This window comes from Peromyscus maniculatus, chromosome 6 (assembly GCF_049852395.1).
Source record: "Peromyscus maniculatus bairdii isolate BWxNUB_F1_BW_parent chromosome 6, HU_Pman_BW_mat_3.1, whole genome shotgun sequence".
Taxonomy (NCBI): domain Eukaryota; kingdom Metazoa; phylum Chordata; class Mammalia; order Rodentia; family Cricetidae; genus Peromyscus; species Peromyscus maniculatus.
In genome coordinates this window covers 62718254-62732141 of record NC_134857.1, presented here as the reverse complement: position 1 = coordinate 62732141, position 13888 = coordinate 62718254, and the positions used below count along the sequence as shown (strand labels likewise).

The 13888-nt window shown below is 40.1% G+C and overlaps 1 protein-coding gene across 4 annotated transcripts in view; it reads right to left on the bottom strand.

Moving 5' to 3' along the window:
- Positions 1–3292: 3292 nt before the first annotated feature.
- Positions 3293–13888, bottom strand: part of Map9 (microtubule associated protein 9) — a 30069-nt gene continuing 19473 nt past the window's right edge. For 2 of the 4 annotated variants that reach the window (XM_016003811.3, XM_042279191.2), the window contains exons 11-14: positions 13249–13410; positions 12973–13118; positions 12674–12806; positions 3293–7416 (exon numbers count right to left, since the gene is read on the bottom strand). In XM_016003811.3, coding sequence (XP_015859297.1) covers positions 7294–7416; positions 12674–12806; positions 12973–13118; positions 13249–13410 — 564 coding nt within the window. In that variant the 3' untranslated portion in view covers positions 3293–7293. Of the gene's footprint in view, positions 7417–9819; positions 10475–12673; positions 12807–12972; positions 13119–13248; positions 13411–13888 lie in introns of those variants that run through there. The other 2 variants (XM_076574296.1, XM_076574295.1) reach the window with 2 other exon arrangements.

Here is a 13888-nt window from a genome sequence, read left to right as displayed (position 1 = left end):
AGGTGTCTGCATAGAATCCTGACCAACACATTTAATATTATAAAACCTCTTGAATATTCATCCCCACAGACAAGACAGCTTGTATGTCTGAATAAGAAATAAAAGTGTTTTGATATCGTGTAGTCCATTTTATGTCTCTGATGAAAAACATGAATATTGGAAGTAATAGAAAAGCTTATAGGATAAATTTTACTTTCTCAGACTTAAAATCTTATTTTCTCACTGGTTTACGATGTTGTTTTAAGCTATACTCATTATAGTCTTATAGATGGACGAATCTCTCCCACCTATTCCTGAATAATCAGTCAGAGGCCTATTCCTGAATAATCAGTCAGAGGCTTAATATTAATTACAAACTATTTGGCCTATTGCTCAGGCTTATTACTACCGAGTTCTTACATCTTAAATTAACCTATTTCTATTTATTTATGTATTGCCACATGGCCAGTGGCTTACCAGTACTTTCACATCTTGCTTCTTGGGCAGCTTGATGGCATCTCCTCGACTTGGCTCTTCTTCTCCCTGCTCTTGGATCTCCCACCTGGATCTATTCTGCCTTGCCATAGGCCAATGCAGCTTTATTTATTAACCAATGGGAACAACACATATGCAGAGTACAGAAAAACAACCCACAGCATAGTCATGTATGTTTCACATGCTAAGATATTTTTTAATTTAAACTTGTAAAATCATAAAACCTCTATACATTAATGGACTACCACATGTTGTACACTGTACGCTTGAATTAGGGTAGTGGCATATACCTCCTCAAGCGCTTATAATTCCTTTATGGTAAAACATTCAAAATCCTCTCTACCAGGTCCTGAAAGGCACAGAACATCATAGCATTGGTGGCCTTACTGTCCATTGGAGGGCCAGGACTCCTTACTATGGTCTAGCTGTAACTCAGTTCCCACCTCTTCTCATTTTCTCACAACCCTCATTTTACTGACAATTTAATGAGATCAACTTTCTTGTAGATGCCACATTGACTGAGACTACATGACCCATGTGGTACTTGATTTTCATCTAGGCCAACGTTTATTGTGCTGCTGTGAAGACAGGTGTCTCCTATGTAAGGTGACGTGTCGGGAGTAGGACTTCTGAATGTTTTGAGGACTCTCTGTACTATGTCCATGCTAATTTGCTTACACATTAGCAGTGGGAGAGAATTGTTTTAGCCACATCCTTGTCATTACTTTCTGTCTCTAGTCTTTACACAGCAGTCCTTCTTCCTGGCACAGGCGAGGACTAGTTGGGGTTTGGGTTTGCCTTGCTGTGATGATTGGTGAAACTGCCCATTTTCTTGCCCCTGTTGGCCATTTGACTTTTAGAAAAGTCGACTTAGTTCTATTGCTCACTTTAAGTAAGGCTGTTCATGGGGCCTGGAGAGATGGCTTAGAAGTTAAGAATAGTGACTGCTCTTCTAGAAGTCCTGGGTTTCATTCTCAGAATCCACATAGAAGCTCACCACCATCTCCAACTCCAGTTATGGTTGGTGTCCTCTTCTGACCTTCACGGACACCAGACATATACATAGTGTGCAGACACACATACAGGCAAAACACTCAAATATGTAAAATGAAATGATAGGAAATGAAAGAGCCCATTGATCCTTGCTTCTGAACCTGATTGTAGTTTGAGTAATTCTTGGCACTGTGTAGGTGGGATCTTCTGGTGACTGTCTCCTTTGCTGAACGGCAGTATTTTATTTTGATGTAGTCCAAGGAGATTTTTGAAAACATATTTTGCATCATCAAATCCTTACTGTTGGAATTACATTTTATTAGCAATTGAAATGCTAAAATTTCTTCTGACAAAGTAAATGGATGTTACTTTGAATATTTTCTCAGTTTGCCAAAATAATCAGGATGCTGTTTGCAGCCTGTTACCTTTGCAGTATGAAGGGACCCCTTCACTCTTCCAGAAGCTGGTGTATATTCCTCAAAAAAAAAAAAAATCACATAGTTTTGGCAGCTAGATATGCCTTAAGGCAGAGAGTTGCACCTGTTGGGAGATTCCTTTTAGTCTTCAGGTAACACCTACCTCCATTGTTTCTAACTGGACAATGCCCTATAGCTGTAATTCTTGGGTGTTGTAGAATTCAGCTCTCCTAGAGTTCACAGGCATGCAAAGTGGTCTCCATGTCACAAATGACTCTAAGATGACTGTTGTGTGTTCCTCATTTTGTAGCAATTAGTAGGCATAGAGAGACATACCAACAAGCCCAAGTCCCCAACGTGACATTCTCCCAGAAGCTCATATGAGGCAGTTCATGGCCAGAGGTGACTGACTCCACAGGAACTCTGATCATGTTCCCCTGGCTGCCCTGACAGAATCAAGCCTGTAGAATCTGTGTCTGTCAGAGAGCTCTCGTTCACGTGTGCACCTTTGGCACAGCAATTGGGGATTTCTGAGAAAGAAAATTGGACCAGGAAGCTTTGTAGATCTGTTTCATTTGGAACTTCCAGGGTCAGTGCTATGAGCTGTTTGTTTAGTAGATGTGGACAGAGATGTTTAAAAATAGAAAATTCACCTAGGCTACTACTGGCTGTTGCCAAGCTCCCTTCCCGTCCATCCTTCCAGTGCCCCTGACTGCCTCCTCGGGCCTGTGGTCTTTACTGGCGAAGCTCTCTACACTGTAGTCATTTGGCATGTAGAGGAGGAAAGAAAGTCAAAACTAAAATAAAGTTGCATTTTCAGAAAACTAGATAATGGGAGTGAAAACACTTAGGTGGGTTACCAGTGAAGTATAGAGGACTGGAACTGTGACTCAATTGTAGAACATTTGCCAACTTTAATGAGGCCGTGTGTGTGTGTGTGTGTGTGTGTGTGTGTGTGTGTGTGTGTGTGTGTGTATTGAAGGTATGACACACGTGACTTGATGAGGAAAAACCTTGGTGACATAATATACAGGGAGAGGTGACATGCTAAATCTGCAGTACTGATGACCTTGTTTCAAATGACCTAGATGATCTGTGATGACTTGGGCCTCACATGAGGACTGCAGCCAGAGAAGGCCTTTGTATAACACCTCTATTTCACAGCCCAAGGGGCTTTCTGACATTCTAATACATAAGTATTGTCACCTTTCACTTAACTATATGGATTCAGTGAAGTTCACCATCATTATTATAGATATTTACTACAATGATACTGGCTACACACTATGACACTTTAAGGACAAATTACCTAGAAATAAATTGTAGGTACAGAATAAAAATCATTAGAGGTATGTTCCTGTGGAAATACTTTCTTGAGGAATTGTTTAATAAAGATTCCAGTTAACAAATGGTGGCTTGATCTCATTTTTATTCCAATGATCAAATACAGATTATAAACACATACATATATGTATATACACTTAGATAATACAGAGAGAGGAGAGAGACAGAGACCCAGGAGCAGAGCAGGCGCTCCCTCCTCATCCCTTACATTCAGCAACAGTAGTGTACTCACTAGAAAATAAAGATAGGTGAGTGGAAATACCGGGTTAACTGCAGTTATCATGGAGGAATGGAAATACGTTGACTTCACTAATCTGCATTTTCTAATCACGTAATAACTCTGTCACATTTGCAATCTGTACAGTAAAATCAGTTTCATATCCAAATCTTACATTGAAAATCACTTCCTGTCCACTATTCATTTCCAATAAAAGATGTATCAACATGACATATTTTATCTTTAGCTCAGAAATAAACATCACATTTATTAACACTTGGCATATAGCCAATAAATTATAACACTCAATAAAATAAACCACGAATGGCTAGCTTTAATAAATTAAGTATGAAACAAAAATGTATTACTATGGAGCAGGCATTAACTATATCTCCCCCAATAACCCCCAAGACACCCTAAGTTCAGCACCAAGAATTTCACATACTCTGGTTACTCTTATACAGTTACCACTCTATGTAGCACAACATTTCAAACTACCAGTATCACATAACATTTTAAAATAAAAGGGCTTGTGTCTCCAGTTCATCACCTACATAGCATTCCGTTATTCTATCAGTCAGTGTAATTAAGAATGAGGAAAATCAATAACATATTTGCTTTGTGTAGAATGGACACATACGGGTTTTCAAATGCCTTTTAGAACAGTACAATTGAACTAAGAATCAGGATTAAATTAGGCAAATTTGTTTCCTGTACTATCTTATTTTTGAGAATGATTTTGACTAGCATGCACTTTTCCCTATTTTTTGGAACCTCCTGTCTCTATTGTATCTTAGGCTATGACTTAGGATTTAAGAAGTGCCACTATTTCCTTATACTTTAAATAGCAGTGTGAACACCCAGACAGCTGTTCTCCTGGAAGGCTGGGGAGAAAAGGGAAACAGGAGAGAGCCACAGCCAGCTATCACTAACTAAACTTTGTGTGAGCATTTTAGCAGACTACCACAGCTGTGGAATGATAGGCAAAGGGCCTGCTGTCGACCTGAATGATAAGATAACACCAGGTATCTGAGGTTGGCAAAAGTGTTGGACATCACATTATTCAGCATAGAAACAGTCTGGTCCGGGTTGATTAACAGCTACATCACTCCGAGGAGCATCCAACTGTGGCTACCACGCTCCTACGAGGTACCACTTTGGCAACAGTAAAAACATCAGCTATCTTTACAGTCTAAACCAGTGAACCTTCTAGAGTAACACACACACAGGCTACTGCAATACTATTACTCTGAGTTGTTCTTAGCTTATTTCCTTAAGAAAACATTAACTCTTCCACACCTAAAGTGCCGTTTCATTCCTTTTGATATGCGTGATATATTGTGCTGTTATTATGAAACTTACTTTCATGTAAGAGTTTTATTTTTCATTATTATAAGTGAATCTATATCAATATTTGGTACTTTTTAAGGAAATATGAGAAAGTCTTATTTATTAAACAGGCAAATACATTAAGATAATCTTACCAGGTTCGATTCTTCCCTCTGGAACTCAGACTGCTACATTACAGAACTGGATGTTCACTCACTGTCCAATGCTCTGTTGTATTTTTGATACAGAAGGGGTAATTTTATTGAACTAGATAAATTCTGTACAGACTGAATATAGGTTGTTCTAAGTTGGTAAAAAACTTTTTATTTACTCTATAAACATACTCATCCTTAATCATATTTGAGGGAATGACATCTTGGGCCATTGGGTACATCTTCACTTATCACTTAATTCTCTTCAGAAACAATCTTAAAAACAAACAAACAAACAAACAAAAAAACAGTATTCAGGTGTCTTCTCAGAGGGTTCATTCCCTGGCTGCACTTGACTGTGATTGGTACATCAAAGAAGGACCAGAAGACTGAGTTCTTCTGTATGCTAAAAATGTATGCCAAATAACTACTGTCCTGCTCATCCCACACTGATCTCAAGTCCATGAAGTGGGGACTGTGGTAAATAAATATGATAATGAATATTCGCTGAGTCCTTATGTTCCAAATACTTCACATGAGTTAACTTATATCATCCATTTCACATGATTTAGGCGCTAACAGCAATAACAAATACAACACTGTAGAAAGTGGCCATGGGAGAGCCACACCATTGTCTGATCTTCCTTTTCATTCCTTACAATGTACAAACCCCTTTTTATCTCTACCTATTTATTTCAATACAAGAAGCCTATATGAATCTATTCTGGCAGGCTTGGTTGTTCACGGGAAAACACACAAATTCCAGTCCTAAATCCCATACCCGACACTGCTGATAACCTTTCAGTGATGACTTCTGGCAGTATCAGAGGCTTCTAGCTTCATCTATGGATGTCTGTCATGTGATCTTATCTGCTCTGTAATGCTACAAAGCAGTGCATGACTTCTGTTTTGTGCACATCCTATAGTTTGGTTTTACACAATTTGCTGGCTTTGTTGACACTAAGATGAACATCCAAAATCCCATGAATCCTCACCTCATTTTAAATAAGTAAGGAGGTCCAGCATCTAGAGGCACTAAGAAAGGAGCATGTCTCACCAACAGTGCATGATTTATACCCTTGGAGTCTCAAGCATTTGCAAGGTTAAAGTCAGAAGTCAGCCACAGTCTCTGAGGTCACTAAGGTCTCAAGGGAGACAATGAGTTTTGGTCCCATGACTCATATGTTAGCTGTATGGCAAGTTACTTTGGACTTTCTAAGCCTCAGTATTTTTATCTGCACAATAAAGCTAATAACACCTAGCCTGAATCGTTGTGACAAAGTTGACAAATTCCACTTGTAACAGCAGAGATGACGTAAGAGCTTAGTGAACAGTAACAACTACATTTCCCATCGATTGTCTCTGCATTGCATTATTGCCTACAGCAGCATTCCAACAACTGGTCTGTTTTAAGAAATGACCAGGCCAGTATGAGACTAGTTGATACTGGGAGAAAAAGAAGTCAAATAAATCAAGAAATACAAGTTCTTGAATATTTTTCCAAATTTACTTTCTTATTCAGCTGCTTCTAAATGCAAGTTGAAACACTCTAGAAGGTGGGAGTTGCCTTCATTTATCTTTATACCTTTAGTCTAGAAAGAATTTTGATAGTGACCCTGAACCCCTATGAAATTTTCACAACTACTACATAAGACAACACTACCATCAAATTGATGGCTTTTGGTGTTAAGCAAATAATAAGCAAATTGAAATAGAATTTAGAAAGAAAAAATTCAGAAGTGAGTCCATTATCGAAGTGGCTGCGATTGTCAGGTAAGCCCCACACAGGCAACACACACTGAGACTAACCCATAAGGGCAAGTTCTTAACTAAAGTGACTTTACTGACTAAAACTCTGAGGCCTCAACTGATCGCAATTCTAACTTGCATAGCGAAGAGGCTGTTCTGAGCTGAAAACTCACATTAGACGACATAATATGTCCATACTCCCCAGGGACCCTTAATTCCCAAACTCCAATGGAGAAGCACAAGCTTCCAGGGACTGAATCATTCCTATGACTGTGGTACCTAGATGGCATCCTTCCATCAGTGGGATTAAACACGCTATAAAAGGACACAGAACTCAGTGACAGTGACCACAGACCACCCCACTTCAGGAATGATTAGGACATGATAAAGCTTCATGCATCTGGATTGTCCCAGCAATCTGACTGGCTTCTTGTCTGAGGCAGTTGATCTACACTTCAGATAATTGCTTCCACTGATTAAACTGTGAAGTATCTCTTTCATGCTCCACAGAAGTTCCTGCAGGTAATTAAAATAGATTCTTCTAACCAGAAATAATAAGATGAATGGTTTTAAATCCATGGATAAAGTTGGTGAACTGATAAATCAAGAACCAGAACTGTCAAAATACTTTCGAGGGCAGAGTTCTGCTTGGAGGGCTCCATGGAGGGTGTGTCTCGCTTTCAAGGAAGGAATGGCGCTTCTTTTGTTTACGTTCAATTCTTTCCTGCCTTTCTTTCTTTTCCTAAAGGAAAAAAAAATAAAAGAAAAAACAAAAAAACAAAACAGAAAGCTCTAAGTTTATATACACTATGCAAACTTGTTATTGAATTGGATTGCTGGAAGAAAATAATTCATTATAACATCTTTGTATACAATTTCTTGATTAGTTATGAAGAAAAAGTAGCTAGGGAATATTGCTGATTTGTTTGAGCATACACAAATTTACTATTAATAGGTATTAATGTCACATTTTGTTTGTTTCCTTGGTTTTTGAGATAGACACTCAAAAGCCTCATCAACGAGGACCTTGAACTCTAATCCTCTAGCCTCCTCCTCCCGACTGATGGGATTAAAGGCGTGAACCGCCTTAGCTGACTTCACTTTTTTAAAGGTTGAAAGTTACAGTAAAAATGTCCAATAGCTATGGAAGCTTACAATACTCAGGAGGCTCAGGCAGGAGGATTGCCATGAACCAGAGGCCAGCCTGGGCTACAGAGTGAATTCCAGACAGCCTGGGCTATAGAGTGAGACCTTGTCTGGAGTAGACATTGAGGACGATGATAGGAAATGGAGAAGAGGAAGAATAGGAGAAGAGGGGAGGCTGCCCAACGTGACAGGAGGTGAAGTCGGAGGCGCGGTGAATTGGAGGCACGGTGATGCATGCATAAGCCAGCACTTGGGAGCTAAGACAGAGGAGGATCATAAGCTGGAGGCGGCTTTGTCCACACAGCAAGACTCTGCTTCAAAAACTAAACCCAAAAATCGTTGAGTGTGCAGTTTTATAACAAACATCATGATTATAAAAAGATAGTGATAACCTTCAGAGGACGAATTTCCAGGAGACCTGCAAGAGTGACGTCTGACTGGCAACACAGGATATCCAGATTCTTGAAAATCTAGTCTCACCTTTTATTTTTTATTGTGCTTGAGCACATTTTAAAACAATATGTTGCCCTTTCTGTGATTTTTTTTGTTTAATTATTTGATTTATCTAACTGAATGGATAACAGTACTTTTAATTTTTATTAGTTTGAGTATTTTCAAATATAAATATTGTTTTGTGTGATTTTGTTTACGCTCTTCTTAGTGTTAACTTTTTCACAATGTATTAAGAAATAATTCAACTACAGAAAACTGTAATATTAACAATAGGTGATGACCCAGTGAGCACAACCCCAACTCTCAGGCTCTGTGTTAGCCCCCTCATCATAGCTCCCCTCTCCCAACCTTTTTGGCAGTGTTTACATACGTTCAGTTTCACCAAACAATCATTTATTCCCATAGCAGCTGGAGGAACTGACTTGCCCACCAGCACCTACACTGAGCTTTAGATTACTATGTTAACGCTTTTCAGTTTGATAGCACCACTGTATTCCCTGGTGACTGAGCATTTAATGGTTTAGAAAGCGCGTCAGATCCGGGAGACTGGAAGAACACAGTGTTACGTTCTCTTTTGGTTTGTCCAATTGCTTGGAACTTCCTATTTATTACATTAATCCCTTTGGCATTTTTTTTCCTGCTTCGAAGCTAAGCTTTGGAGTCTAAATATCAAAGGAATTACCCCATAGCCACTCTGCTGCCACCCCTAATTCGTGCCGCTCCTCACACACCACGATCCTACATAAAAAGGTTCTGAGGTGTGGATGGAGCTTGCATTCTTCTGGCACCAGGCAGCCTTGATTTTTGTTTCTTCATTCAAATGTCAAGCACGCAGCTTCTACTTGGGGTCAAACACAAAGTGCTTATCAAATCCAAACACACACACTCACACTCACATACACATGGCTTCTGTTGCCCAGAAAACTTTCAAAATGGACAGGTGAGAAACAAGTAAATTAATAGCATAAGATTCAAAATTGGGTGAGTTTCTCTGAAACAAAGAATCAAAGGGTCACGTGCTCCCACTGAAGACTGGATTAAAGGAACATCAATCGAAAGGGACACACAGTGGAAAGAGAACACATTTGCAGATTCTGTGGGAAAAGAGGTTTCAAGCAGAGAGGTTTGAAGTGTCACAGCTCAGAAGGAGCTGGGAGCTGGTGATGCCACTGTGACCAAAGTTTGGGGGAAGGAACAGTGGCCCCAGATGAGAAAAGGACACCAATAACAGTAGGCCATGGTAACATCCAGAATTCAGAACACTGCAACTAGGGACATAATTAGCAAAGGACGTGTGTGTGTGTGTGTGTGTGTGTGTGTGTGTGTGTGTGTGTGTGTGTGTGTATGCTCTATCATCATACAGGGACAGTGAACTAAGCGTTGTGGTATCAGGTGGCTTGGTAAAAGCCAGAACTTTTCTAGCTTGGCTTTGGTTGTGCTGGAGACAGGGACAGGGTAAGGGTGGAGAGCACTGGAAAAAGTGAAGAATCCCTGAAATTAAGAAAAGCAGAATATGAGGGACCAGGGCTGGAAGGGGATGCTGAGTAGATTTCATTACTTCATTTTTATTTCTGATTAATTTCTATGACACATGAGGCAGATAATTCAAGGAGATAGAAAGAACGCAGCTTCACAGAGGGGAGGCATGATATATTTCTATTTTATTGCTCGGATAGAGGATTAGTGGCATTTCCTATTACTGTTGAAGTGGTATCTTTCATGTTTCTACATTATTACAGCAGGTGAATTTGAGCCTCTTCTCATTTACACTTCTTTTGAGTTAATGTCCACTTAGGGGTTAATACAAAGTCTACACACTCATCTAGACACATTTTACTTAGTGTCTGAACAGCACTTGCTTTTCCATCCTGAAACTTGGATTGTCTCTCTGTTTCTGTTTCTCTGCTAAGAACAAAAGTTTTGAAGTTTCTCCTGTATGTGGTTTCCTCACATTGTTCAGAAAAGCAGCAGTTTCCATGAGACCCTTAGACAAGCCTGTCGCTGTAGGCTGATGGCTTGGGGAAGACGCCAGAGTGGGCATCATTCAACAGTATATATGAAGATTGAGAAGTGTCATGCAAACAGTATGACAATGTAAGATTTCCATTCGCAAACAATATTCATAAGGCAAGAGAAGTGAGGAGAGGTCTTAACGTTCAAAGCCTTGTTCCATGAGAGGGTCTGAATGCTTGACGCTCCTACTGAAGCAAAGGGGAACAATTTAGAACCTTCCAAAGGAAAAGCTGTCTTTAGTTCACTTGATCCAGCCATGCTTCTTTTTCTCCAACCTACTTTCTAAGAGAAAACCTGAGACAAGTGTGACCTTACTAGGAGGATGCTGAAAAGCCAGGAAGTAGACAGCCATCACCCTCACGAGGAATCAACAATGTCACCGTTAAAACAACTACAAGAATTTAGAGAGGTATTCTGTCAGTCGTGGGCAGCCGAGCTCCTTCCTCCCCACTCTCCCCCCTTCACCACACTTTGTTCCGCCAGCAGCGAGTGTAAAGTAACAAATGGGGAAGATGGAGAGTGGGTCAGCAGTGTGGGATCTGATCCTGCTCTGGGAAGCCCTCCAGAGTGAAGTCCTACTGCACGAGACAGCGCTAGCTATGAAGACTTTGAGGAATAGACTGATGAGAACGGGATCACGCCAACACACTGTTCCACACAGAACGACAACGGTACTGGTTTTTCACAATCAGGACTCTGCTGACTCAGACAGAATGGACGTCTTTATATCACCATTTTAAGGTCATTCCTACCCAAGAGCTTTGTGCTGCATTTCCTCAAGTCTTGGCCTGCAGGAGAGTTCTACCGAGTCCCTTAGGTTGGTCCTACATGATTATTTACTTTACACTTCAATGTTGTATAACGGACCACTTTTAAGGAGTTTAACGTGGTCTTTTGTGCTCTAGGAAGTGCTAATTCTAAAATGTATATGAAAAACAGGGAAGCACAACGAGAAGCACTGTGAAAGAGGAACTGTGACGGGGAAGCATGCAGATCCACACATGACACGTGAGGCCTCGTAAGGAAACTGACCGGTACTAGAGAAATTACATGTATAATGAGACTGAGCAATGGGGCACAAGGTCAAGAAACGGAACCTCAAATGCAGGGATCTATCATGAAGATGAGCTCTAAACCACCAGGAAAAGATGTGCTGGTTTGTAAAACATACATCCTGGGAAAGTGAAGTTGAATCAAATTTCACATTATGTAAGAAAATAACTTGAAGGCAGAGAAAATGCTAAGATAGTGAGATATTGGAGTCGTAAATGAATGAAGGAGACCCAGTAGCTCCAAATATGGGGAAGGGCTTTTCACCTAGGGTTGAGACTCAGAGACCAAGAGAAAAGACAGAAATCCAAAATGAAGTGGAATTGGCACGGCCTGAGACACTAGTAACCAAGTTGGGAAAGCAAGAACAGAGCGGGTGCAAACATTGCATCTTCATTAGAAATTATAGAGGAATTCCCTACTGAAGAGGCTTTTAGAAATCAGTAGGACAGAGACAATCCAACAGAAAAATGTGTGCATCGATGAAGGGAGAATTTACAGAATATCCACTATTAACACATATTTATAAATGAAAACATGCCCAAGTTCAGGCTGAGGTATGCAAGTCAAAAAATACTCACAATGATGTTTTTAGCAGATTGAGATGAATCCAGTTAAGTCAGATTAAAAAAAAAAAAAACTACTAAAGGGATTGTGGAGAAATTTTATATGAACTATTCATAAGATGTCGTCTTCTTGCACGAAGTACAATATTTATGGGTGTTATTTATTCAAAATTAACAAAATGAGTATTTGTTTTAAAATGGAAGATTGTATTTTGCTTGACAGTACCAGAAGTAACCTGTCAACATATGTAAATTAAAACCAAATATTTATTACTCAACCATCTAGTAAAGGGCAGCTAGATATTGTACCTTCCAACTTCAGTGTTGATCCTTTCATTGGACAATATCTAAATAAGACCCTTTTCCCCGGATCATGAGCAACAGCAAAAGAGTCTAAGAAATGGAGTAAGTTCCTCACCTTCAGTGTCAGTGCTACAGCACGCAATGACTGATTCCGCCTAGAAACCTCGGCACCCTCAGTGCACCTGTCTGCCTTCTAGGACGTCAGAGGCAAGAAGCACAGAAGGAAGAATGGGCATGACGACGGGGAGGGACTGAGGTGGGGATGCAGGCCTAGAACATGACAACTGGTGTAAGCTCAGATGCTTGTGTCAACCTCAGAAGCATGGACAGAAGAGAGGCCCGGGGGCATCTGATCTGCAGAAGGCTGAGCTCAGCAAGGCAGTCTCCAGGCAGAACAGAGTGGGAATGAGAGGCAGAAGAGGAATAAAGAGCCAGTTAAAAAGGAAGTTCATCACACGCAACACCTACCAGCCACTTTTCGTATTCACTGATGGCTTGCTTGTCTTTGTCTTTCTTCTCTGCTCTCTTCAGCTCTTCCTTTCTTCTCTCGTTTATTTTCTCCTTTTCCTTTTGCTTGAGAAGGGCTTCCTTTTTTTCACTCCTGTGTAGGAGAAATGAAACACTGGAAGTTAAAGGAGACTATACACTAGAGATGTCCTAATGTAGCTTTGGAAGCGGTGAGTTTGAGTAGACCTGTAAGCAGGAGGTCCTAGGAAAGCCTCAAGTATTAGCTTGAAACCACCCGACTGCGCATCATGCAGGATTACCATTTCTCAAAAGCAGTTAAACTGTCTTTCTTTTTCTCAGCAACTGTTTCTTCTTCTTTCTGTTTCTTTGCTCTCTCATATTCTTTCTCCTTCCTGGTCTTCTCTTTCAGGTATTCCAGCTTCTTCTCTTTCCATTTTTCAAATGCCTAAAAGAGTTCAGAGTGGTTTTCTTACTTGCCACGACTTTTCTGGGGTTAGTAAAAGTACAATGGATGCTTCACTCAAGCACAAGTGTGGCGCACAACTCCAGTCAGAGTCAGCGCCGGGGGTACTCACCTGCAGGGCCTCGCCTTTCCTCACGGCATTCTCTTCTTCCGTTTTCTTCTTGTTCTTTTCCTCCAACCTCTTTTTTGCAGCTATTTTCTTTGCTTCCTTTTCTTTCATAGCCTTCCAGGCCTCAAATGATGCTAATGCTTCCTCTCTCTTAGCAGCTCTTTTCTATTTTGATTAAAAAAAATGGCATACGTAAATATGTCTAGACCCGAGTCCCGGCCTAGACACAGATAGATAAATATGTATTTGTCTTTAATCTTTCAACAGTTGCCATACAAAGAAGTTACAAAGCAGGTAATTTATTTAAGAATTACTTGGACAAGTTGATGCACAAAAATTGACTGCCTTTTAGAATGTCAAAGCACTTATCAGGTGTTGACCTATTTTGTATTCATGAGAAAGAAGCATCTATTGACTTTGGAAGTATGCTAAATAAATGTTTTCAAAATGAACGACAACAGGCGAACTGGTACTGTAAAATGTTTAGTAAAAAAATGATGAAAGTTAAAAGATTTTAAAGCAAGGTAAATTTCCTAAGGCACACAGTAGGTAGAGGTGTCTGGATTGAACCCCATTTTGATAGGAAAGCATGACATTCCTATGACATGATCATATACCAAATGTCAAATAAAGGAACCACACT